The following is a 26,862-nucleotide window of genomic DNA, read 5'->3' as shown; positions in this document are numbered from 1 at the left end:
AACAAATGTGGAGGCAGTTGTCTGAAAAGTGACTAGAAAGGAGTATATAGACTTCAATGCATAAATGATTTTTTCATCAAATGTGCTTAGGGTACTAATAAATTGTTTTCTGTTTTTAACTTCCCTTGAAATCTATGATTCATCTCTGCCTTTCTGTCTTGTTATTCATTAAAGACTTTTGATGTTACAGCTTTACACAGCAGTATTTAAGAATTCTAACCTCTAATTATGCGTAAAGGGCTGCAAATGGCATCTGTGAAAATCTAGCTGTGTTAATTTTACTAAGGGAAACAGCAGCAAAATGATTCTTGAGAATTTTTCTTATGAATTGCAAGTTTTTGTTTCAGTAGTACTAAATAGGGGTAAAGCAGGTATTGAGAGCTGTATAAAGGCGCAAGTGAGGAGTTTTCTTTGAGCCCAGTTGGTAAGACCCATCGGTTTTGCTGCTTTGGATTTCCAAGGGCCAGTGCAGATTCTTTTAACTTCTGAAGCAGGAAACTTGTTCTGTGTTTAGAATGTGTGTGTGTACGGAAAAAATCACATCTAGAATTGACTGGCTGGAGATTCTGTGGCTTAAAAGTGAAAATCCTACCTGATCTAGTGAATTTATAATCTAATCATCCTCTTGCTTGAATCTGCATTGGTCTTTAAAAGCTAGGAAGTTAAAGCCAGAACTTCAAGCCATGGGGTTCACAGTGAAAGCAGAGAAGTTCAGACCCTGGCGAAGACATGTGTATCAGTGTTTAAAGCATGGGTTCATCTGATCAGGGTCGTGAATGGATCTGTCAGTTCGGGCATTGAGTAGCTTGAACAACTGAAAGTGCAAGTTTCTCTCAGGTGGCAATACAGATGGGTTAGGGCATGTCAATCTTTAAATTGGATGACTCTCTTGTGTACCTAAAGTTAGATGAGCTGAAATTCATCTTGGGACTATGCTGGTCTGTGACACCTCACAGATTCAAAGAAGTTAGCTCCAGAGCCAGATCTTTTCAGACTCCTCCTGAAAGAAAAACTGTCAAGATAATTGTATGTAATATTTCCTTAGGTTTTTCTTTTCTTTACCCAAACATGTTGGGAAAAGTCATATCCTCTTGGGAATAAATTTTCCCTTCCATTTATAGTGTTCTCTGAGTAGTCATCAGCTCATGAAGCTGGTTAGAGATGTTAAGTTTTAATTGCAGGATGTTCACCTTCAGTGAGTTGTTATCCTCTGGTCAGAGAACTCAAACAAAACAGTGTAAAGCTTGTTTCCAGCTGGCTGTAAGGGAAGTACCCATAGATGTTCTCTTGGAATCAAAAGGAAAAAGAGCAGTTCCTTCTGGACTGGTCATAGCCTGCTAAGTAGGCCAAGAATACTTTGTCAGTAGACATCTAAAGGCACGTGGGTATTTCATTCTTGTCTTTTTTTTAAGGGGATTGTTGACTTGATAGGAGGATGAAGATTATTCCAAAAATAAAGACAAAGCCAAATAACATGAGGGTGGGATCCTGTAGAAGTGAGGAGGGAATACAGATGAGATCAGAAATAGATGATGCAGTCTCTGTGTAGGTCTAGCTCACGGGTGGGCAATGGCAGTTGAGGTCCGTATGGTAGCACAGAAGGGATTGATGATCATGCTTTTGATTGTACAAGGAAGGTGATGCATGTTTTGCCATAATATTGAATATTAATCATCAATACTAGCTTCTGTTTTTAAACTAGCTATTGACTGAGCATTAAATGTACTCCCATCTCAAGGGTTAATTGAAAATGTGTTAGAATGGGGTTTGTTTTTTATCATGAAACAGCCAGCCTTTAAAGAAAGCTTTTTACTTTCTGCTTTTTGAAGGTAATGTCATTTGGCTCAGTGTAGGCTCTTTCTTGGTGGAGAGCTATTGCTTCATGATTGTCTTCCCTCATTAGTTTATTTTTTGTGAAATGTGTGGAAACCTAGTGTCTTTGAATTCTATATTTGTATCAAATTTCTTTGATACTGACAAGTAGTTCATAAATTAATGATGGAAATTGTAATAGGTATGATTGCAAAATCCTTGTTTTGCTAGAAAACTAGGCTTCAGATTAGCAGCCTGTAAGTGATAACTTCACTTGAAACATACAGAGAAGCACGATTGGGTTGTTTTGGTGGGTATGTATGGAATTCTGAACACCCCTGGTTGGTAGTACTAGATATACAGAACTAACAAAATTCTGAATTTAGATGATGTTTCAAGTTCTGTGATGGTGGATTTTTTTTCAGCCTTTTTCTTAAGTAAAATTCACTTAAGTTTGAAGTCAGGAAAATTAGGTGTCCTGCAGCTGCAAAATACAGCTTTAATAGTTCTTCATATGTACTGAATTTTTGTGCATCTGTACTTGAGGTAAGTTAGTGATAGTATTTTGTGCAAAGAATGAAACCACTTTATTTTGACACTATTACAAACATAAAACAGTGTCTTCCTAGGTTGAGGTACAGGCCTTTAGTATAAAAAGGGAGGATGGATGAGGTATAGTGGGGTCTAAGATCATAGAAAGGCTGTAAGGGACCTTTAAAGCAGTCTGCCCGCCCTGCAATAAGCAGGGACATCTTCAACTAGATCAGATTGCTCAAAGCCCTATCTAGCCTGATGTAAGGTGATGACTTGGGGTGTAGATTTCATTGACAGAGGAAATAAGTAAATTACAGAGGGGAAAACAGGATAAATGGGGTAGACAGTCCAGTCAGACAGTGGGCACTGCATATCTTCTGTTACTTCTGCATCACTTGTCACTTCAGTCTTTTCTCCCCCATCCAAATACGAGGCAGACAAGGCAGTTTTCCAAAGTGTATGTTTTTAAAGCAGGTCTGCCCTGGTTGGAGTCTATAGTTAGCTAAATTTAAGATATGACATGTAAAAGGAAAGTTGATGCAGTTAGTTGAAGAGATTTGCTTACCAGGAATTCAGCTAATTTATTTTGTTTCTCTATTGTGTTAACTTTGAGTGAATCTTAATTTTCTTGTTTTCAATATGCTCAGGGAAGAGAAAGGGAGCAGATAGCACTGGAGCTGAAAATAGTGGCGGAAAACATGCTGCAAGAAGTGAGTTTTGAGGTTATTTTTAAGAGAGAAGGTAAAATGGTAAAAATGAAGCTGTGTGAATGAAGACAAAGATGCTAAGTAAGGAATGGACAGGGTGAAAGCCATGAAGGGTACTGGAAGCATGAAGAGTGATGTTAATACATATTGATCTAGCACCAGTTTTTATAAGGTTGTTCAGCAGCAGAGATGTGTAGAAGGAAGTATTAAGTCACAGAATCACAAAATGGTTGGGGTTGGAAGGGACCTCTGGAGATCACCTAGTCCAACACCCCTGCTAAAGCAGGTTCACCTAGAGCAGGTTGCACAGGAATGCACAGGAATCTCAAAGTCAATCCTTCTAATTTTACTACACTGTTCAGAGAGCTAGCAATCTATCAGAAAACCAGGAATTGAAGAAAAATCTAAAAATAGTCATTAAGAAATATTTTTTGGAGTTGTGAGACTGGCTTCTGAACACATTCCTTAGTGAGGCTTTGATTCAACAAGATCTTTAATACTATGCCTGAGTGTTGTGCAGAGAGCGGGATCCAGCCAACAATTTGCTTATGGTGTTGGTTTATACCATCTGAATGTGAGGGCTCCTGCATCATCAGATTCGTTACAGAAATTTGTCTTACAGAGGAATAGCTACTAGCATTACAAAAGCAATTCTATTTCCACTGTCTGGGTGATGCTGTACAAAGTAGACTGAAGCTTTCAGGCAGAGTGAATTTTCTAGGAGAGAGACTGCTCTAAGTTTAGAGTTTTGCAAAAAGTAAAAAAAAGATGTTGCCAATAAGGGAGCCAGAGTTTTCTCAGAAAATGTATGTGTGTAGGGAGAGGGGAAGGCAAGTAACTGTTGTTGCTGAAGTAGAAGATTGTTTGATACTGATTGTTGCAGGAGAATGACTTCAGTAAGTCCTTGGTGTCTTCTAATGCTTTCTCAGTTCTGCTCCCTGGAAGTTGCAGGGTTGCATCCATTTTTGGTTAAATATAAAGGTGTTTAAAAAGAAAAGAGATTTACTTTCAGTCTCTACAGTGATCATACTGCATGATTTGATCTGCACCCAGATAGACTATTACAAATAGTCTAACTGTAACTGTTACACGTAACTACTGGTAGTAAATATTTAAAAAGAGGTAATGCCGTTGTAAAAATGTGGTGGTGATGAAATGGTGGAACTCAAGAGGATCAAGGTGAAAATCAAGAAATGAATGATTTTTTTGCACGAATTAAATACCTAGAATTGTCATTTGCCTTAGAGAAGGAAGCCACGACTGTTTCATTTCCTGTCACTGTAAAATTCTTAATTTTCTTTCTTAAGTCCCAAACCTGATTCAGGTACTATAAAAGAGCCTTTCCACTTCAAAAGTATCTGTGTACTACGATGAGAAAGAAATACTTAGAAATACAGTTTAAGAATATCTGTGGCCCTCCAGTGAAGGAGAGGACCAGTGAAAGAATAGCTATATTTGGGAACTGTTGAGATCGAATGTGGTAGCGGGGCATCTTGAAAGATTGTCTTGGAAAGTGACTGAATTGTCAAAGACTTATTTTTTTTAATTTATTTCAAGAGCATTGAGTCAGTTTGAGTAGAAGATTGAGGTGAGACAACTAATTGCTCTGAGGGAAAAAGGGGAAGATAAAAGAATGTTCTGAAGTGTGCCTATAAATATCTAGATGGAAAAATGCCTTAAAACAAGACTTGCTAGTAAAAATTATCTGGCTTGAGCTGTTGCATGCATCCTAGTGAACTCCAGCTCTGCTTAGATGGATGATGAGAGTCAGGGTTCCATTAGCATTTAAAACTTTGTGGTAGTCTTTTGTCTGAGCCACCTGGAACACCTTCCTTTTTTCTGCCTTTCTTAATGAACCCTTCTTTCTTGTTCTTCCAACTTCTAGTTGCCTGTGCTGGAGAGGAGGAAATGTTGTCTGCTTTAATCTCTAGTACCTTCAAGACTGGGAAGCTGGCAGTGTTCCTTGGAGCAATGCTTAGCATTTGTCTACCTAAGCTCAACCCCTGCCCCTAGCAGTTTACAAAAACAAAAACAAGAAAAAGAAAAAAAAAGTCCTACAGTGTAGCATCTTTGTTATCTCTTTGCCTTTCAGTAACTTGAAAAAGGAATGGGTGTTCTCATGCTGGTTTTTCTTACTGTGTAGTCTGTAAAGACATAGTGACTTCACCAGGTGTTGGGTATTTTGTAGTTTGAGTGTGATTTCGACCACCACCACCATATTCTCCTCTGAAGTCTGTGCCTGTTTTCCTTTCACATATGTCTTAGGTACTTCTGTTACTACTGACCATCCTCAAACTGAAAGAAAACCAAGCTTCATGATGATCCTTATTTCAGGAAGTAGTGTTCTTTAGTGTTCCTTTGGCTGAGGAAGGGTTCTTTCTGAGTATTTGTGTTATAATTCATTGTTTTGACCTGTGTTGTGCTATAGAGCAAACTAAATGCCTCTCTGGTAAAATCTGGACATTTTTTGAGGCATACTACAGTTTTCCAATTGGAGGGTAACTAGGGGGATTGGTTTGGTGAGATCTTTACAGTTAATGTTAGAAAATCTGGATTTCAGTGGTAGAGTTGGCCTGCAGTCTTCTACCTGAGTAGTGTTATTGACTCAGTCAGTAGATACAGGTCACTGTCACTACTCCCCATGTTGCTAATTACACAGAAGCATTTGCTTGAAAAACAAGTTGTCACTTGCCTTGCAATTGCTACATGATCAACCCTCCCTTCTTGTTGCTTTATGGTTCTATACTCTTGTTTCTTTAAGCTGAAGGAATTAGGTTGGCCTCTAGCTTTTAGAGCCTCAAGTGAAAAGATGTCAAGAGCATACCAGATGAAAGAATGATCTGAGTGGACATTTTTGATCAAAAATTCTATTCCTCCTGCAGAGCAAACATACATAAAAAAGTAGAATCTTCAGTTGCATTAAGGTGTTTGGGGTTTTTCATTCCTGTATTATTTTCCTTCATGTTTGGGCTTTCTTGTGATCCTCCTTTTATCACCTCAAGAAGTTACCATAGTTTTCTAGGAATATATATTTGATGCTGCTGCTGACAGTATAAATTAGGAGGGAAGGAACTTCATTAATACAAATACAAGTTTTGAAGGTGATACTTCTGACTTTTGTCAGCATAGACAATCAATGGATTTATTTTTTTTGCATTAAAAAATGAAATTTTGTATTCATCTTTGTATCTTATTTTTTTGAATCTGTGGATGAATGTTTAACTGATCATTACAAACGCATTGTGTTTTGGGAATGTGATTGTAAATCATGATATTTCATAGCTTAAAGATGTGTGCTGCTTGTTTATTTCACTCTGTTAGAACAAGAGGATGAAGAAGCCAGTACTGGATCTCATTTAAAACTTATAGTAGATGCTTTTCTCCAGCAGCTTCCAAACTGTGTCAACAGAGACCTCATAGACAAGGTATAGTCATAGTTTTCATTTTTTCCACTCTTAAAAGCTATAATGCTAGATCAAATAGATCAGAAATAAAGATTTGAAGTTTTGGAGTCTAGTGGTAGCTGAATTAATTTTTAACCTGGAGGAAATATTTTCTTTTTCTCACTTAGTCAGCCATTGCCCAAATACCATGTGATACTGATTTAGTCTGGCCATTTTCTTACATGTGTGTTTGTTTTGGAAGTAGACTTGACTTTTTCCTTTTTCCTCCCATTACTGCCTCATAAATTACTCTTCATCTACCTACAGCTGCTTTCGTCCTTGTGTTCATTTAAAGAATCAGTCTGTATTCCTGTAACTGGACGTGTTTTCTGGCTATGTCAGTTCTAGACAAAAATGAAGATTTTTCTTTCTGGTTATTTTTAAAGCAGCTGCATGTAACAGCACTAGCTCTAAAAGATGCTTTTGAAAAGCATGCTATATTGCTTTAAAAAAACCTACTCCATTAAAGGTGAAGTACTGTATTGACTATTCTCTTTATAGGCAGCAATGGATTTTTGCATGAATATGAATACAAAAGCGAACAGAAGAAAACTAGTACGAGCACTTTTCATAGTGCCTCGACAGAGGTAAGAACTGAATTGGAACAAGCTGGATCCACCCTTTGGTTATTTAACTTAACATATGATATATGTGTATATTTTTTAACTGCTTAAGTAACTGAAACCCAATGTATGTTCCAAGTAGCATTTGTTTATTACTGATGTGCACTTCTGGACCAATTTATGCTAGAGCCCCAAAGAAATATTTAGGATTCATGATGAAGCAATTCACACAATATTTTGCCACAGCAGTGTAAATTCTTTTAATAATTACTTCAATTTTCTGGTACTTGTGTGTTTATAGTGAATCTTTTCATTACTTTTTTTTAACCATGAAACCAACAAAACCTACCTTCTATCAAAAAAGGAAAATATATTTAATTTAGGAGAACTTGCACCGCTTTATGTAAGAACCTGTGAATAGTTAGAGCACAATGTAGTTTAGGTAGGAGGATTTTCTGTGGTACGTTAATTCTGATACAGTACATAGTTGTTATAATAGCCTTGTATCTTCTGCAGCAGGAGAGGATTCCACACCATCCAGTTTAGAGAAAGCAAGTAGAATAGTTTGAACCTGGCCTCTTCTGTCCATGTAGAGTTTTGCTGTTTTTCCTTGTCTCTCTTTGTGTAAGCAAGGTCCCTGCACTTCCAGGAAGAGCCTTGCTTACAAAATGATTGCAAATGTTAAAATAAAAATGTTAAATTCATTGGAAGAATAATATATTTCTCTGCTCTCTGGTAAACTTACACCTTTAATAGGTGTAACTTAAATAGGTGCAATTATGAAGGAGTCGCTCTTCCAGCTCCACCTTGCCCTGTTTCTCCTGGTTGTTTTGATCCTGATTTTAGTTTCAAGTGTTTCATCAACATCTTGGATATCCTGTTAAGAGTTCACACCACTTTGATTCCATTCCTTTTTAACACTGGGGGAAGAAACATGGTTTGAGTGTCCATTTTGTCTCAAAACTTGTGTAGACTACCGCTTTGAATAAACACTTTGTTGTGGTGTTTTCCTTTTAATCACTTCCTACACTGTGTTTTCAACCTTAATTCTAGCTTATTTCTACACCCCATCTGCAATAAGCATCTGCTGTGCTAATAACCCGGCTCTTTTAGCTGTATATAAAGCAATGTTTTGTTTGCTGACTGTATCCATTAACCTGACTCTTATGTTGATACTAGGTTTTGCAGTTAGATAGTACACATAATCTTCCATTCTCTTACGCATTCTTTTCTCTAAAAATTAAGGTTTTGACGTCTCAGTCTTTGGAGGCTTTGATAGAGGCCTGATTGTGCCTGAAATATGACTGATAGAGGAGGCAGGCAGTTGAATATCTTCTGTGCTAGACATAACTAGGTGCTCTTCAGTCCGAATGATGGTGTAGAGGAAATGATGTTTCCATTTATCAGCCTGCTGGTAATCATGAAATGCATCAGAACACAGTTTGAGAAGAACTTTTTTTTTTCATGGTCTATGACATCTGCAGCAATATAAATCAGCACGATGACTTAAATTATTGTCTTCAGCTCTACCATAATAGAGGATTTTCCATGTTTGCAAAATAAAAGTGGCTTGTTGGCTGGTCTGTGAACATACAGTAATATTTGTACTACTGCTCTGTATTTCTTTCTGGTGCTGTGGATTCCAGATAGGTTAAATTGATTGTTAAGTCTTAGAATCTCCTTGAAGATGCATTCTTTTTTTTGCATAATCCACTGCAGTGTGCTAGATGATAATGATCTGAAGGAACTTGTTGACATTGTCCCCAGTGGAAGAGGTTTTTTCAAAGAACAACATCATAATGGCTTGTAAATTCAGCAGCTTGGTTTCATAGATACCATGAAAGCAAAAGTTAAATTCTTTTGTGTATTGTAGTACTTAAAAAAAGGAGATGTGTCTTTGATGAGGCTGTACTGGGAACACAGTAAGTTCCCAGAAACATATATAGTCTCCACATTGTTGCTGTCCTCCCAGTGGTAGTTTCATTATCCCACAAATGTGTTTTATAATAATTTTAAAAAGATTAATTTTTCTGTAGGAACTAGTAGACTAGTATAGATGGTGTGGTTGGCTCAAGAAGCTGCTATCTTCATGACAGTTCAATTCTCTAATAGTTGGAACTAATACTGAAATGGCTCAGCTGATCTTCTCACTGTTGCTTTTTAATTATAAATATTAATTATTGTTAATATTAGCAAATATTAATATTCCACTTACAAAAAAGGTATTTTAATACCTTTTTCTGCTGTCTGCTCAGAGACCTACTGGACTAATTAATGCTCCATCTTCCAGCTGTAAGATCTGAAGTTCAGTAGTGTATATCTGCCTGTTCTTTTGCCTGCATTAGTGGTGCCTGTCCCTGACTACTAAGCGGGAGAAACAGGATGTGGACTGAGCTGCTTGTTCCGAACCACGGACAGTTGCATTGAAAATACCTGCTGAATTGCCCATAGATGCAGATGACTTCAAATGGCAATCTATCCTTATTATTTAGATTTGCTTTATTACTGCAGTTAGTAAAGGAGCAGTTCTGCTTTCTGTCTTGAAATCAACGTTTATAATCCTTGTGGAATTGTGTATATGGCACACAGTACTAATGGCTGCTATAAAATGCTACAAATTGATTTAGAAAATTATATAATACACTGCTTTGAAGGTTTGTATGCTATGTTTTGACAGCGGTTTTGCTTCATTTATCTCTTCATTGAGCCACAATGGTATGTCTTTACCTTCCGTTATTGTTGCTGCAACTGGTTTTTACTAATTCCAGGAGTTTCTGCAATATCCTTCTGGGATACCATGGGAGAAGAAAGCTTGTTGTGGTTATGTCCTGGAGGAGGTTTTTTTTGTGGGGGTTTTTGGTTTTGGGTAGTTTTGTGAAAGACTCAGAGGAACAGTGTCCTTTATAGGGTGTAGATAACCCAGTATATTTTCCAAAGCATTTAGTCTCCAAGCATATAAGATAATGCTGTCCAAGTCTAGCTATTATGTTGGCAGCAGTAATAAGGTGTTTCAATAACAGTCAGTTCTGTTTCTACTCTTGAGAGATCTTAAGAGTTTTAGGAAATGTGCAGGGACAACAGTTTTACCAAGAAAGTACAAACTGGTTTCATGTAGGAGGAGTAAGGCAGACACCGTAAAGTCGAAGTCATTATGCAGTGTTGCCAGGGAGCTTTCTTGCTGCTCCTAGGGTTGGATAGATTGGGACAAATGCAGGATTCTTCAAGACAGAAACCTGAACTTGACAGAAAAGGACAGTGTTTCCTGAACTAACTGTAGATTAGTGTTAGTATACAACATCATTGCACTGCTCTGTAAATACTTATGAATGGATGGCATTTATATTTTCAGCTGCGATCTGAACCTCCAACCCAACAGAACAGAAAGCCTTTTAAAAAGATTTTTCAATGTTAGCATACAAGTGGCTTTCAGATTTTCATTGGAGGATTGATTTAAAACTAATGATTAGCCTTTTAGTTCAGGACTACATAGTTTGCAATAAAGTGACAATACAGTGATTTAACCCATACTGCTTGCAGCTTTAGGGTATTTATATGTAATTCTTTGCTATCTAACTGAATTATCTTCCTGTACAGATACATGTAATTATTTATGTTTAACTGCATACAGCAATTCTGTCACATTTTTCAGCTTCAATGTGCAAAGTTTAAAATGCCTTAAATTCAAAACAATTCTAGCCAAATGCTAAACAGTAAATAGGAGTTGTGGCTTCTGATTTTTTTGCTGTTGCCATCTAGGGTGGTCTATGAAGTTGTGAGTTTACTAAGGAAAGGATCCGTTGTTTGTCATTCAGAAGTTTTTAGCATTATCTTTCACTGTTATTAATTAACTGCTTCTTGAGTGTTGAATATTTCTGAGCATTTTAACTGAAAAAATTGTAGTCCTGTAGCAATATATCCTGAGAATCCTCAGGTTCTTTTTGTTCAATTGAACGTGATTTAACAGTATTTCAGTGACGTGTCTCATTTAAGGATAAAACTGAGGGATGTGCTTGAGATCAAGGAGTTTATGCCATGGCAAAGAAAGAAAAGCAAAAGGTGGTTATCTGGCAGCGTGCAAGGTCCGCTGCATCATTCTCTTCCCACTGAACAGTGCGGGTGGCAGTTTGTACCTGTTCAGGCCCTGTGAATACGCTGCATTTATCTGGTTTATGATTATTTTTCTGAGGCAGGAGTTCTTGCTGTGTTACTTCATTCTTTAAGCTGGCTTTCTGGGAGCATCCCAGTTAATAAATGTAAAAATGCCCCTTCAGTCTTTCTGGGTGTAGGTTTCTTTTATATATATATTTTATACTTTTTTGTATAGACTTTCTGGATATACAATTTTCTAGAGAGATTGCAATTAGGACTTTAATTTTGAGTGAAGTTGTTTTATTTTTCTGAGTTTTTTTTGTTTTGTTTTGTTTAACATTTGAAACTTACAGGAAAAGATGTACTCAGATATTTCACTGAAGTGGAGTCCATGTGATCCAGAGTTAACTAGATTTAAACCCAAAGTGTGTGGTCAAAATAACAATGGTCAGAAGTAGTGGGGTTTTTACTGTGATAGTTTATATTTAGGATGCTTAACAGGGGCTTCAAATAGTAACTGACTCATCCCTGATGCTAGGTCTTGCTTCATAATGTAGAAGAGTAGGAAGGGAAAGCAATCCCGTGGGATTCCTGTTGGGTTTTTTTAATTTCTACCCGCCTTCTCAAGAAAAAGAAATGCTTTTGGAGAAAAGAAAACCCAGTTTGATAAGCCTTTATGCAAGTACCAGTAGATGGTGCCACTGATCCTGTGAGAGCTCCACTTCTGAACATGAATTTGTGTCTCCCCTGTGAGAGAGGGAACAGATTCAATCTCTGATTGCCAATTTCACTGTAATTGACCTAAGGCTTTTCCTTATTATATTTCACCTATTTCTAAATACCCAGTCTTGGTATTCTTCCCCATGAAGAAACCTTTTGTATTCTGTAAGGGAATAACAACAATGTGCTCTAAGACTTTAATTTTCCCCCAGGTATGTTCACTTTACACAGAGATGAAATTATTAGCTTTCAGCAGGCAGGTACTTGTTCAGACCAGAATAAAACTTTCAGCTGTTTCTCTTAAAAGAGATGCCATACAGAAATCCCCTCAGTTCAAATACACCTCCTCAATTCAGCCAAAGTCCTTTCTTAGTTGAGCTTTTGTAGGTGTGTATGAAGTCATGAGACTTTCACTTTTCTGAGAGTTAATGGCTAAATGCTTAATAACATCATAGTAACTTGCTGTGGCTAGTCGTTCGTGACTGTGTGTTCCAACAAGCTTGAAAAATGTAAATACTGCTTCAGTTATTGATTAACAAGAGAGAATAAAAACTGTTGAATAGGTAACTGGGCTACCTGCAATGTTTCACCAGGAGTTTTATGGCTGCTTCTTCCAGGTAGTATATTCTGACGCTTCTAATCCACAATTGAAATAAATAATTATCCCTCTTTCTGTGAGTGGATATTAAAGATCTTGGAAATGTCTCTAGTGACATAGCAGTAGAAAGGAGAGGGGAGGTGGTCGAGTATTCTTTGTTTTGGGGTTTTTGTCTTTATGCTTTTCCAGTTTTACTTCATGCCAGGGCAAGCTCAATGTATCAGCTATGCTTTTAGATTTTTTTCTCTTGATATTTTTTTTTCTTTTCTTTTCCCTAGCAGTAGGGAAAACCTTAAAACTTCATAAAGTGTAAACTCAAGATCCGTTTTTCCCTTACAGGCACTTATAGGCAATTTCTCACTTGAGGCATGCAAATTTAAGATGTTTCTGTACACTTAAAACAGTAGGCTCATTCTACAGTTCATCTGTTTGGAGCATTGACTTACATTCTGAAAATAAACCAAGAAGACTTCTTTCAGCTCGTTAAATAATATTACGAGGCCTCAGAGTGCAGTTGGTTTCTCTGCATTTAAGTGATACATACACATTGACACAAAGCAGCAGTGTTACGTTTTGTGTCCCATTACAGGATGGTGTAAACCAGGTTTAAGAGCACTTATCCCATTTCTACAACCAGATAGTCTTTGATGGAAAGGAACAAAGTACAAAATAAGGAAAATACAAATTGCCCTCCAGAATTCCCTAAGGGAAGTGTGCAGTACTTTGAAATGGGTATGAAGGCATATAATCCAGGATTGAAAAAGAAAATAAGGAAAGTTCTATAGAAAATTTTGAAGTAATGTTTGTGGGACTGCTAGCTGAGTTTTGGGGAACAGGGTTGCCACATCACATCTGCTGAGCTTTATTTTATGTAATAACTACTGCATTCATGTAGAAGTTCACTGCCTTAGAAATAAAGATGTTTTTACCTTCCTGGTTATGTCTGCTGCTACTCAAAAAAAAAAAAGTGGTAACAAATGGAGTTGTGGAAGAATTTTTCGTTTTGAATGTTGAAATGGGTTCTGAATTTTGTTTGTATCTGGTAATTTCTTAAAGGTCAAATTCCGTAGGTAAGGTGGTGTTTGGCATTTCACCTAAGGCAGTAGTTTTAAAAGGAAATTAACTTTGAAGGATTCCAGTAGGATGTGGTGGCATACCTTCTTGTCTTGTTGTTTTTAAATGATGCTGCAGTCTGAAGTGTGAGCCCATAAAACTGCATGTACGTAGTTCTGTCGATATACATACATTCATTCTTGTCACAAGTAAAGTGGTGCCCATATTTGTAGACAGAAATGCATTTCTGTTTATAAATTAGTTGTCTATTTTATAAACTCCTTTGTTTGCAGGTTGGATTTGCTACCATTTTATGCAAGACTGGTTGCCACATTGCATCCGTGTATGTCTGATGTAGCAGAGGATCTTTGTTCCATGCTGAAAGGGGATTTCAGGTTTCATGTATGTTTTGTTGATTCAGTTTTTTGCATTCAGATTAACCAGTCTGCTAATAAGTCATCCCTTGGGGAATAAAATAACATTTGTTTTTACGTTGATACTAATTCTTAAATTCAGTGAATATTTGTCAGCCAAGCAAATTTATTCTAGAATTACAATTTACCATGTATGCCTGCATATATATGTATTAAAATGAACTGTACAACAGTTACAACAAAAGTTGCAAAAATTAGAAACTGCTTTAACAGTAAGCGTTTAGTCTTCTGTAAATTAATAAGTTGCATTCAAAATGAGAACCAACCTATTCTAACAGGTTCCCCACTACAAGGTTACTTTTCTAATGTAGTTGTTATTATTGTAATGTAGTGCTTAAGTCAAATTATTTTTTACAGTTTTCATCAACCAGAATTTTATATTCCTCACAAACGTATTTTGTGGCATTGTTTCTTCCACATTCTTCTAAGTTCTGTAATCAAATCGGTTATGGTGCACAGTGATGATTCCCTCACTGTTTTCTGAGATTTATGGCACAGATTTCAAATTTTTTTTCTAATACTGCTGTTAAAAACATGTATGAATTGATCAGATGTACTGAAGTCTTAACTATCTGAAGTTCAAGTTTTTTCTGTTGGGGAGGAATACCATTTTTTATTTTGTGGATTATGTTTAGAGGTAGATATAAATTTGTACTTTGTTAGTAAAATTATGCTGGATGTCAGTAATTTTAAAAGAAAAAAAAAGTCTTTACTTTATTAACCTGGCTTAAAAAAGCTGCCAATGTTTAATATTTTCTTATGGACTATACAAGTGGTCATATTCATATAGAGACTATTTGTTGATTTTTAAAATATAGAATCTAGAATATTTAACCGCTACTTAAAGTGGGGGTGGCCAGGTGGATGCATGTCTATAACATTAAGTATGTCAGAGGACTTCAGTATTTTGGGGGGATGGGGAAAGAAAATGAAAAGCTTCTAAAGAAACAAGTTTGTAGAAACTTTTAGGAACCTCAGTGATAGGTAAAAACAGAGCATAAGGAACCACACAAATACCAGACGCTGCTGAATTCCCAAGCTTATTGTACACATTCAGGTCAAAGTAATTTCTAAGAGGTAGGTATTTTTGAGGGCCTAAAATAAAACTTTTATTTTTTCCCCTAGGTAAGAAAAAAGGACCAGATCAACATTGAAACAAAGAATAAAACTGTGAGATTTATTGGTGAACTTACCAAGTTTAAGATGTTCTCCAAAAATGATACTCTCCACTGTTTAAAGGTTAGTGTTGTGACAGTCCTGTATTACTGTATGTGCTGATGTTGTGTCCTGTTCCCCTTCGTATCTCTGTTGATGATGTTATCCATTAATTCATTGCTTAAGATGTTTTAAACCCTAATGTCTGTTGCTACTGTATATGAGGAGACTTTTTTTTTATAGCTGTTCTAGAAGTTAGAATGTTTTAATTTTTGTAGTGGTAGGAATATACTAAAATAAACTTCCACCTTTGGACATAATCAAATTGCTAATAATTTTCTGTGTGAAGTGATGGTAGACATTGCTACTTATCTACTAGACATTGCAAAACTTTCATTATGTTGATTTCAATTAATGTTTTTACAGAGAAAATAACAGTAAGGGGGAGAGGTTAGAGGCAGAAAGTTTTTCAGTGATGCAAGGAAAGGCTTATGTGCCATTTTAGCAGATGCTTCTGTTGAGGAACAAAAATCTGTGGAAAGCGTTAACCTCTAGGCATATCGTCTCGATTTGCATGCTGTTAAACGTTCAAATTTATCCTTGATGTCAAATACCAAATTAAAAATGGGTTTTAAAAAATAAAAGTGCCTTTCATAAAAGGTGGTTGAAGACTCACTTGAATTAAGATGGCTTCTGGTGGGAATAATTTCATTTTATGGACTCGTTAGGTATTGAAGCTGAATGCTTAAATAATTACTCATTTTTCTTCTCTCATCTATAGGTTATTGTAAAATGCAAAGCTCTATTAATTTGTAGTTATTGCTTAACTTAAACAATACAATGCAATTAGATGTGCTCTGAGGTTATTGTTTCCTTTTGCAGTATTATTTGGTGATTTTCCAGTCTAGCAGCAGGAATTTTAAAGGAGATGTGCCCGAGTTGGAAGGGATATGGGAGAAATTACAGTGTTTGTTTTAATATTGTAGTCTTTTTATGCTAGACTTAGGAACTGTCCTGTGTTTCAGCTTTCTGGAGTCAGAATTTGGGGTCTAGACAGTTCTTATATTTTTTTTAATAAGATGAATATTTTGGGTTTTGTTGACATCTGATCAGTAAAATCAATTAGCGTTTTTTTTCTTAAAGACTATGGAATGTAAAGTCTGGTAGATACAACTTACTGTTTTCTGCTTGAAAGGTTGAAAAAGATGCTTAACATGCTGTGTTTTTACATAAACATATACCAGATGCTTCTGTCAGACTTCTCTCATCACCATATTGAAATGGCATGTACTCTGCTGGAAACCTGTGGACGATTCCTCTTTAGATCACCAGAATCTCACTTAAGAACCAGTGTTCTTTTGGTAAGAGAAGACTCATCGTCTTACGGGGGAGGGTGTCTTGCACTTAATTAAACCAATTCTTCTATTTTCTGGCTTTGTGAAGTGGTCTCACTGTAACAATGATTGTGACTAATATCTTAATTGTCAGTTACAATGTTGAAACACTTGTAAGTGAAAACTTTCATTAAGTTTTATCTTGGCTGCTCAGGGAGGATAAGATTCTTTAATAAAAAGAAGACAAGTATGGGAGGACAGTGAATCAATTTTCCTGAAATCTTGCCTTTTCATTGCAGAATGGGGTTGAGATGGACTAGTATTATATATGTGCGAGTCCTGGGCTGCTTTGGCTCTATCAGCCTTGGTTTGTAGTCCTATGGACCTGTCATCTTGTTATTTATAGCCTGTCCAGTGTTGTCTCAGCTCTGAGATTGCACCTCCTGTGAGAACAGCTTTCTGAAAGTATGCTGGAGAACTCCAGCTGACCTATAAATCTGTTCATGACTTAAAATGTAAATAAAGAATTTAGTTTCTGAAGCAAAAAACCTATTGTTTTTGAACTACAGATAATTCAGAGATAGGGCAAAACCAGAGGATGAGGTTGAAAGAACATGGTAGCTGTACCTGAACATGCCTGAGATGCTATTTGAGGGGGAAAATGGTGGTAAATCGAACCAGAGATAGTAAGATATTTCAACTGGAGGTGAAGATAGTCGTGAGAGTGTGCCTTTATGTGCCCTGCATAACAACCTGAGGTTCTGAATTTGAAGAAAAAGTTTATGAAGATGCTAGAGGAAGGGGGTTTAGAAATAGAGATTGGTAATTAAGGTGAGAGTAGAAGTGGTATCTGTAAGTCTAGGTAAGTACTGGCAAAGATTTAAAAATAACAAGGATTAACTTTGGGTCTTTTTTAATGTATGAATTTGAGCCCTGAATAATATGTTTACAGGCTTGAGACAATCCTAAAAGTCTGTGTCCAAGCCAAGAGACTGAGTCAGACGTGTTTGAAGTCCATCAACAATAGATACTACCTATAGGAAATTGCGTTAAATTAAAAGCAACTTAAGCAGATACAGACCTACTAATAGGCCATGTTGTTGTATTAGAAGTATGACTAGATGTTTTAATGTTCCCTTCAAATCTGTGCACTGCAGGAATTATATAGACATGTGTATCTGCAGTAAAGAAAGTAGTATTTGTGTTTGGGGGAGAAAGTGGACATTTTACCCTTCTGGAAGGGAGCAGTTGTAAGTGTTTGGAATCTCTTTCTGTAGAGACACAGCACTTAAACTCTGAAATACTGCTGGGTCTGCTCTCTCTCCTCCTTACCAAAGCACAGGCTTATACTTGACATGTCATTTTCTTGACTCTATAGCCTCCCTTCTCATGCTGTAGAGTTAATGAAGACGTAGTTGTTACGTACTTGGGTACATCATACGATTTCTTTTCTACAAAATGCTATTTCTTTCTGAACATATTAGAATGTTGTAGCGTTGTTTCAGTGGCATAGTCAGTCACAGGAGGATAGAGATTGGCAAATAATTTGCAAGTTCTCAGCTTGTGATTTTTGTTGCAGTGTACTTTGTATCTTGAAAGGCTCAATCTCTCAGTTTTCCAAAGGTTTGCCAGCTGATGTGTTTTGTTGTTAAATATATTCCTGTCCATAATGAAGTATTTTCCCCTGAAAACACTAGCCCATTGTCTTTAAAAGACACTTTACTCACCGCTACCAATTTCTTGTAGTTAATAAAAATTTTAGAGGTCAGGAAAAATCAAATACCTTTACCAGAGTTGCTTTTTGTAACGGACTGCTTTTAGTCTTATGCACTGCAAAAATGCTGATTGTTAGCTGTATTGCTGAAATCTGTTGGATGAATGCTAAACATGACTTGACTGTGAAGTGTGAGACAAACCACAAATGCTCTGTCAATAACTGAGGCTTAAAGCCTCACAAGATTTTGGATAAGTAACCTTTTCTTACACATTGAGGAACCAGGAGAAAAGCTAGAGATGACAAGTAAGTTTGGAATATCTATTAAGATGTAAATTAAGCTTAACATTTATATTCTACAACGATATTAACAGCTGCCTCTTCTAATGTTGCCCTGTAGAATGTAGAGATTTCATTTTTACTTAAAAAGTGTGATACCAGTTAGTGTAAACTGTAGAAAAGATGACTCCTAAAGCAAGCTAATTAGGATTTTGTGGTAAAAATCTAAGGAAGTGTAAAGCTGATCTTACCAATGACTCTTACTGGTAGAATTAAGGCCTGTTGATCTTCCAAATAATTATTGGTCTTAAATCTTCACTGCTGACGATATATTATGTAGTAAGATGTCAAACAGGCCATATGTCTCCTATTAAAGACAATATTGCTTTGTCCTGGTGTGGAAGAAAGTCATAGCTAAGAATGGATTTTAAAAGTTATTTAGGGAAAATTAATTATTAGGAACTAAATTGTTCTGTGAGAGTGCCACAAACTTAGTGGCACTGACTTCAGAGAAACATTTGATGGTCACATTCTGGGTTTGTAGAACTACTGTCAGGTTTCGCAAATTATTTAAAGATTCCTTTATCAGGGCAATGTTTATTTCTGTTAATCATTCTTGGCAAGTCTTTCAAATTCAATATCCTTACGTAATTTAAAATACTGATGTAAAACTAGCTTGGCTTTAGGCTTGGTCTGTTGATAAATAGATTATTTGAATTGGATTATTTTAATTGGTGCTTTGGAAGGAAGATCAGTATTACATTGATCTATGTTTCTTTAATATAATCATTTTAAAATGTCAAATTCTTGTCTTACGCTGTTCTGGCCTTGTTAAAAGAATACCAAGTTTCGGTATTAAAAGACTTCTGATGCATTTTTAATCCTTTGACTTAGACAATTGTCTTTTAAAGCTTTAGGGCAAGATCACTTTTATTCATAAACATATAGAACTTAAGCTACACAGTGGCTCGTTTCTTGGGGAGACTCCTTTCATAGACGGAGTTGAAACTGTGGGAGGATGTGACAGTGTAATTGTAGAATTACAATTAGAATGAGACTGTTAATTCACTATAACAGTGCTGTGCTTCCAAGAAGTTTAGAATTTTGATTTTGAACTGTTGAACAAGTAGCAGGGTAGTGTGGGTAGTAAAGGGAAGGAGAAGCTGAACTGTTTCAGTATCTTATTACAATCTTTATTACAATCTGATAATGTAAATGTTAGTCATGCTGAAATGCTTTTCTGAAATGGGCTTTTCCTGCTCCTTATGTTTTACTTGGTGACTTCTCTTTTTTTCCCCCCTTCTCTCTCTTTTTGGTTTTTTTTTGGTCTGCTTTGCAAAAATTCTATTTCTTGCAATGCAGGTTGATGTTATCACCTTGAGGGGGGCAAGAGCAAGACTATTAACCAGGGGAGCATGTCCTAATTCTCCCCAGATTTTCTTTTGAAATGCATCTGCAGTATACGCTACATACAGAGAGGTTTTGGTACCAAGAAAAAAACCAAACACTAAAGCCTTTCGCTGTTTTAACTTTTGGATATTTTAATGTTATTTGTGATATCTTTTTATTAGAGGAAAACCAGAAACCTAATCTTTAAATGTAATGCTTTACCTTTGTGATTCTTCATTTTAGCCTAGGAAAATTAGTTAGCCTAAAGTGCTTTAGACTGCAGGTCTTGCTTTTTTCTTCTGAAATGTGTCAAGGTTTTTTGTTATTGTAGGCAGTGTATTGTTACGGTTTCTCTTTGTTGCCTGTCCATCTGACTTGATGCCGTAAATGGAAAAGGATTGAAATACACATGGTTGGTTAAAATAGTGATGATTTTAAACAGAGATTAAGATTAATACCATCCACTTAGAGTTAGAATACATACTTGGGATTGCTCAAAAAGATTATGAATTACAGTGATTTTGAGACGTGGGGAAATGCCTATTGTCTCATCTGGGAAGAAACATTTTAATTATAACCTGTTATTTACAGTATAATGTACAACTTTTTATAACAAGAGGACAGAAAAATTATGTAGTTTTAGTGAGTTTTTAATTTTATTTGCAAGCCCTTCTGCCATTTTCTCTGGTATGCTTTACTTTGCCCCACTTCATTTTTCAGTTTATAGTAAAGCATGATAAATGTCATTAAGGCAGTAAAGATGTATTTTCTCCCAATGCATCTAGAAAAGGTGAAAAATTTACAAAGGTGACATTAACGTATATGATGACACTGTTAGGTTTTGGAACTTTGTACTGTAAGTGGTTTTTCCCCACAATTTATGTATGCATTTGTTAAGCATCTGTAGGTAAACTTGCTACTAATTGACAGAAATTTCCCATTTGGAAGGGAGCAGTCTCAGGGAATCAAAGGGGAGGCCATTTGTGTCATGGAAAAGGTTAAAAATGAAATGCCTTAGCATTGTTGTCAGATTAGTCTTCCTAGGAATAGAGCAGTCTAGGACGAAAATCACATTATTTGTTGAGTTACTATGTTACACAAAGCTGCTCTTCCTTATTGAATTAGCAGCTGAAACTCAAGGTTAAGGAGCTGTTTAAGTATATTTACATTTCAGTTGAACTGAACCACTGTCTTGTAAAAGAAACTTTAAATTACTCAATCTTATTGGAAAGTCCACCGCATGAAGAATTGTACTTCTTTACTAATGATCAAAAAAGGTTTAAACCCTTTTCATTAGTTTACTGGACTGCATGAATGTATATACTAACATTTGCATATAGTGATAGAACGGTACTTACACCTTAGTTTTGTTTATCTGTTTGATGCTGTAAATTATTGTTTAGCCAACCTCTATTAAATAATAGTCTAAACTAGTGCAGTTTCTTTTTCTGTTGAACCACTTTAGAGTGATTTAGAATATATGGGATCATATGTTGTACATAAAAATGCAATGCAACTTACAGAATTACACACATATATACATAAATACACATGTGTATAAAAATATTTTATAATGGAATTAAGCTCGTAGTCATCTTTAACTGTAAAAATCAGCGGCTTAGAACAGCTACTTTAGTTCTTGTACAGAATTTTTAGATACAAGAAACTTTTAAAACCCACAACATAAATCTTAAAGTACATATTCAAGATGAAATATGGAGAGAAGATTGTATTCAGTGAGGAAAATTAGGACAAACCTGACAGTTAAGCATAGTAATTAGTGTTGATGTAGTAACCTTTTACTTGTCTAATTTTTTTCCCCGAAGTCGTACATTGTGGTGGACTGCAAGAAAAACTACCTATTCTGCTTGGGTAAACAACAATGGAGCATGTAATAAGGAAAATGTCATTGCCTAAACCATTGAAAAGCAATGTGAAACCATCAGTATAAACTTTCTGGAGTTGCATACTGATGTAGAAAATAGATTGCCGTTCTTATGATAATTCATTATGCTTGTGTCAAGACATCAATATTTCAGTTACTTTAGTTAAATAAAATCATGATTTGAATGGAATTGCTAATAATCTTATTAATCATTTATCTAAATCATAACAATTAGATTTCAAGTTAAACTTTAAATACTGTCCTGAAACTTTTTTCGCCATAGGTGAACCATTATTAAAATGGGGATTGTAAAGAAAAATGATCCTGGAAATAGCAACACAGAACTACATACATGCATTGTCCTTTCTTCTCTCTACCCAAGCTTTTAACTTACTTTTCTGTGATCTTTCATGTTTCCTTTGTCCCAAACGTAGATGTAAAAGCCTTTGACTTGAAAATGTAATATATCAATGTCTTTAGTTGAACATTTGCATTTATTTCCAGGAACAAATGATGAGAAAAAAACAAGCAATGCATCTTGATGCACGCTATGTTACAATGGTAGAAAATGCATATTACTACTGTAATCCCCCTCCAGCTGAAAAAACTGTGAAGAAAAAACGTCCTCCTTTGCAGGAATATATTCGTAAGCTTCTTTACAAGGATCTCTCCAAAGTCACCACAGAGAAGGCAAGCCCTTTTGAAATCTTTAATACAGGTTTTACTGGAAGTGATATAGTACCTACAGGGTTTGGGGAGGGTTATAATTTTTTTAATTGCAAGCAAGAGAGATCAAGTAGGAATAAAAAAATGTTAAGATAGCTTAATTTCTTTTATTGTAATGCATAGGAGTTCCATTCATGGACCTGTGTTCTCCACAGCGTTAAGTGCTGCACAAATATAGAATGAAATGAGAATCTTTGTGCTAAGTACCTTGTGTTCAGAGTAAGAGATAAAAGGCTACAGTTAAATACAGACTGTAAGAGCAAGGAAATTACAGAACAGATTTGGACAGCTTCATTAGTAGCTAGAGAACAGAAGTTGGGTTACATGTATGGAGTTTTCCATAGCTACTGCAGATCTGGAGGATGCTTGAAAAAGAGAATGAGATTGCTTGCAGGTGCCTACAGAGATTTCCTCCCAGCTGAGAGATGTGGGGAAGACAGTGAGTAACCTGTTACTTTGCCTGCTAAAATGTTGTTTGTCTTAAAATTTGGTTTAGGTCCTGAGACAGATGCGCAAGCTGCCTTGGCAGGATGCGGAAGTAAAAGACTATGTTATATGTTGTATGATCAACATCTGGAATGTGAAATATAATAGTATTCACTGTGTAGCCAACCTCTTAGCAGGGTTGGTCTTATACCAGGAAGATGTTGGAATTCATGTTGTGGATGGAGTACTAGAGGATATTCGACTAGGAATGGAGGTAAACAACTGACATTCTTACTAAACTATATTCATCTACTTATGTTGAAAGGAAAATAGTAAAATAATCTTGCTTAAAGAAAGGTGTCCTTGGATTCTGGGTTGTTGTTTGATGACTTTTTTACCTCAGTTATTTGCTTTGTGTAGGTTTATTTAAATTAAAAAAAAAACCAACACCCCCCAAAAAACCCCAGCAAACTGCAGACATTACTAGGATAGTTGCTGTGCTCCCCTTGTAGTAATGGCATACAACTTGTTCTTTCACAGTGTAGTCAGATTCATGCACCTTAACTTTGGAGACTAGTCCATATTTTGATAGATGAATTTACAAGAATTCTCTGGGCAAGATAGAGCGTGTGCTAAATGTATGTGAACTTTATAATAACTGTTAGTTGACCAGCTTTCATAACTACTTTTTAACGTTTAATTTTGTTAGTGTATGTAGCCAGAAGTAACCATCTTTAATTATAACAAATGCATCATTTTTTTTATACTGCTTTTTTCTTTTTAAAAAAAAAACAACACCAAAACCCCACCAAACAACAAACCTTTTACAAAGATTCTGTTGTGTCTGCATGATAAAGTGATTTTTTTGTTTTCTTTTTTGATAAAGGTTAACCAGCCAAAGTTTAACCAACGGCGGATCAGCAGTGCCAAGTTTTTGGGGGAGCTTTACAATTACCGAATGGTGGAATCAGCTGTAATATTTCGAACTCTGTATTCTTTCACATCATTTGGTGTGAACCCTGATGGTAGTCCTAGTCCACTGGACCCTCCAGAGCATCTTTTCAGAATCAGACTAGTTTGTACTATCCTCGATACCTGTGGGCAGTATTTTGACAGAGGATCCAGCAAACGTAAACTTGATTGCTTCCTTGTATATTTTCAGGTATGCTAAACTAAATTCTATGTAGTTCTGTAGATTTCTGTAACAAGCCGAACGTGAGTCACTCTGTTACTTACATTGTTTTCTAGCACTATAGTTCTTAGAATCCTGTCTGTCTGATAGCAGTTTTATTTTAAAGTGATGTATATGTTCAGTTATATGTAGATGTTACTGTTCCAGCAAAGTTGCAGGACACTGGGGTAGCGGTAGATTCACTGAAGGGTTTGGGTTCCCCTCCTTCAGGGGATCTCAGCAAATGGGAAAATGGGCTGACAGAAACCTTGTGAATTCCAGCCAAGGTAAGTATCAGGTCTTCTATTTGGGATGGAATAGCTCCATGCAGCAATACTGCCTGGTACCTGACTACTTAGACAGCAGCTTTGCAGGAAAAGGTCTGGGACTCCTGTACTGTATGAACATGACATAAAGTTTTGCACCATTAGGGTGATGAAGGCCAACGGCATACTGTGTTGTGTTGGCAAGGGTGTAGCCAGAGGTTTGAATGATTTTTTTTCTTTTTTCACTTTCCTTCTTGGCACTTGTGAGACCATCTGGAGCACTGTTTCCAGGTCAGGGCTTCCTGGCAGATGAGGGGAGAGACATCAGCAAACTAAGCTGGGTCCAGTGGAGGGTCACCAAAATGATCAGGAGGCTGCCAGTGCTCACATTGTGGGTTTACTCAGCTTGGAGAAGAGAATGCTCATTAAGTTGCTGTCCTCAGCTAATAGTGTTTGTAGAGGAGGAGTCAGAACTTCCCAGGTGTGCACAGTGAAAGGATGAGAAGTAATGGTCACAAGGTGCAGCAAGGAAAGTTCTGATTAAATAGATGTAATGGGGGGGGGGGGGAAGGATTTCATGAAGGGGGTGTTTAAACACTGGAATGGGTTCCTCAGAAAATGGGGAATTCCAGCCCATGGAGTTCATGCTAAAACTCTTTGGCTTTTAATTTCTTTGTCTTTCTGCTTCTCTCTTCAAATTGTACTAAAACAAGGATATTTTAAAAAAATAGGTGATAACGACTTATTTCAGACCTCCAGAATGGTTATCCTTCATCTGTATACAAGATGTAAAATGATGTTTTGAAGTACAGCATGGTCTTGTTTTTAAATCCAAAATAAACTTGTCAGTGAAAAAGTCATTGTATTTTTGTTACACCTTACGGTTTCAGACAAGCGTTCCTTTTGACCATGTCACCTTTTAAATAAAAAAATCTGTTGCTTGTATGTTGTTTTCAGATGTGATTTTTGCAACACCTTTGTTCTTGGATTCCACTGTTAGGTTCACTTAGGATCAGCATTTATTTCTTACACTTTTATTGTAAAGGGTATGTGCTAATTTATTATGAAGCAAACTGTATCAGTCACTTCATGCTAGCTGCAGTCTTAAAACTTTTTCTGATGTTTCCCCCCTTTTCCTCATAATATGCCTTTGGGGGAATTAATTTTCTTGAAAATATACAGAGGAAGGAGTTGAAAGCTGGCTGGTCAAGCGCTCATCTCTCATAGAAAGAATCTACCCTTAGAAGGTGGTTTCTTTTCAGTGCCTTTTTGCTCAGTCTTCATACTTCTGGCAAGTGTTATGATAAAAGGATCATGTTCTTAATATTTGTGATACCCAGTGTTACCAAACAGTGTTTAGTGATATCAAAATATCTGACAGTTGTATGAAATAGGAGAGCAGTGATGTGAAATCTTTTGCGGTTTTTACTGTACAAATATAGGTAAGCATTAATAACTTGTATAGTTTATAAATGCCACTGTGCATATAATTTATTTGAATATTTTGTGTTCTAGCGGTATGTTTGGTGGAAGAAAAGTCTGGATGTTTGGACAAAAGACCACCCATTTCCTATAGACATAGACTATATGATCAGTGATACTCTGGAACTGCTGAGACCAAAGATAAAGCTCTGCAGTTCTCTGGAAGAAGCTATCAGACAGGTGCAAGACTTGGAACGAGAATTCTTAATAAAATTAGGTAAGAAAGTGTACAAGCGAAATGAGTTGGTTTTGATAATTCCTGTATTTCTTTAAATGGTCTTTTGTATGGTGGTAATGATGGGTAACTTGTTATTTGCATGGTACAATCTTTTTAGTCTCATGATAGGAATATTTGTGTAACTTCTTTGCATTTCTCTCATCACCATAGAGATCATATAGGCTCTCCATAACTCTAAAGTGATGTATTATTTTTTTTTTAAAAAAAGTCAATACCAATACTGTTAATATAGTAGTATTTGGAGTGGGAGAGTGTGTCTGTTTGTAGATACATTATATTAGTATATGCAGTAGTATGGTGCAAATGATGAGGAAGAAAACTGAATATAATCAGAAAAATTTAGAAAGCATGCTCTACTACGAAAAGCAAGTAGTATCTGTGCACTCAGTTCCTGCAGCCTGTTGGTTGGTAAGCACTGATGAAAACCAGCTTGGTCATTTTGGTAGATTGGTTGCTTGCAACTCTGTGTTCCTTCCCCAGTTCTGGATTTCACCAAAGTTAATGTGTCAAAGTAAGCATTAGTGTAAGACTACAAAAATCTGGGAACAGATTTTGCTTTTAAAACACAATCAGGTACCTTGAGCATTACACTTCCTTTGGAATAATTTTGAATGGACTTTACGTTTCAGTAGAGGCCAGAGGGTGATTTCCTTTTCATGAATTAGAGCTTTGGTTAGATTATTAAAGTGTTTTTTTTTCTTAATATTTACCTTTTGGCAAGGTTCCGTGCTAGTTTGTAGTTCTTGCTAAGATTACAGTAATATGTATTTATAAATCTTGCTGTGTTAAAAATCAGTAATTCCTGGAGAAAAAGGTTGGGTTTGCAGTACAGCTCAGTTGACAA

The 26,862-nt window shown here is 36.2% G+C and overlaps 1 protein-coding gene across 2 annotated transcripts in view; it reads left to right on the top strand.

Annotated features, from left to right (window-relative positions):
• Positions 1-26,862, top strand: part of UPF2 (UPF2 regulator of nonsense mediated mRNA decay) — a gene marked incomplete at its 3' end in the record, with an annotated part of 69,807 nt that overhangs the window by 17,982 nt on the left and 24,963 nt on the right. For both annotated transcript variants that reach the window (XM_080391689.1, XM_080391690.1), the window contains exons 7-15: positions 6,375-6,478; positions 6,998-7,083; positions 13,813-13,921; positions 15,079-15,192; positions 16,353-16,469; positions 22,214-22,399; positions 22,932-23,135; positions 23,748-24,023; positions 25,814-25,997. In XM_080391689.1, coding sequence (XP_080247815.1) covers positions 6,375-6,478; positions 6,998-7,083; positions 13,813-13,921; positions 15,079-15,192; positions 16,353-16,469; positions 22,214-22,399; positions 22,932-23,135; positions 23,748-24,023; positions 25,814-25,997 — 1,380 coding nt within the window. The remainder of the gene's footprint in view (positions 1-6,374; positions 6,479-6,997; positions 7,084-13,812; positions 13,922-15,078; positions 15,193-16,352; positions 16,470-22,213; positions 22,400-22,931; positions 23,136-23,747; positions 24,024-25,813; positions 25,998-26,862) is intronic.

This window comes from Falco punctatus, assembly GCF_963210335.1.
Source record: "Falco punctatus genome assembly, chromosome: 6".
Classification (NCBI taxonomy): Eukaryota; Metazoa; Chordata; class Aves; order Falconiformes; family Falconidae; genus Falco; species Falco punctatus.
Note: the sequence above shows the minus strand (reverse complement) of the source record. Positions and strands in the feature narration are given on the sequence as shown.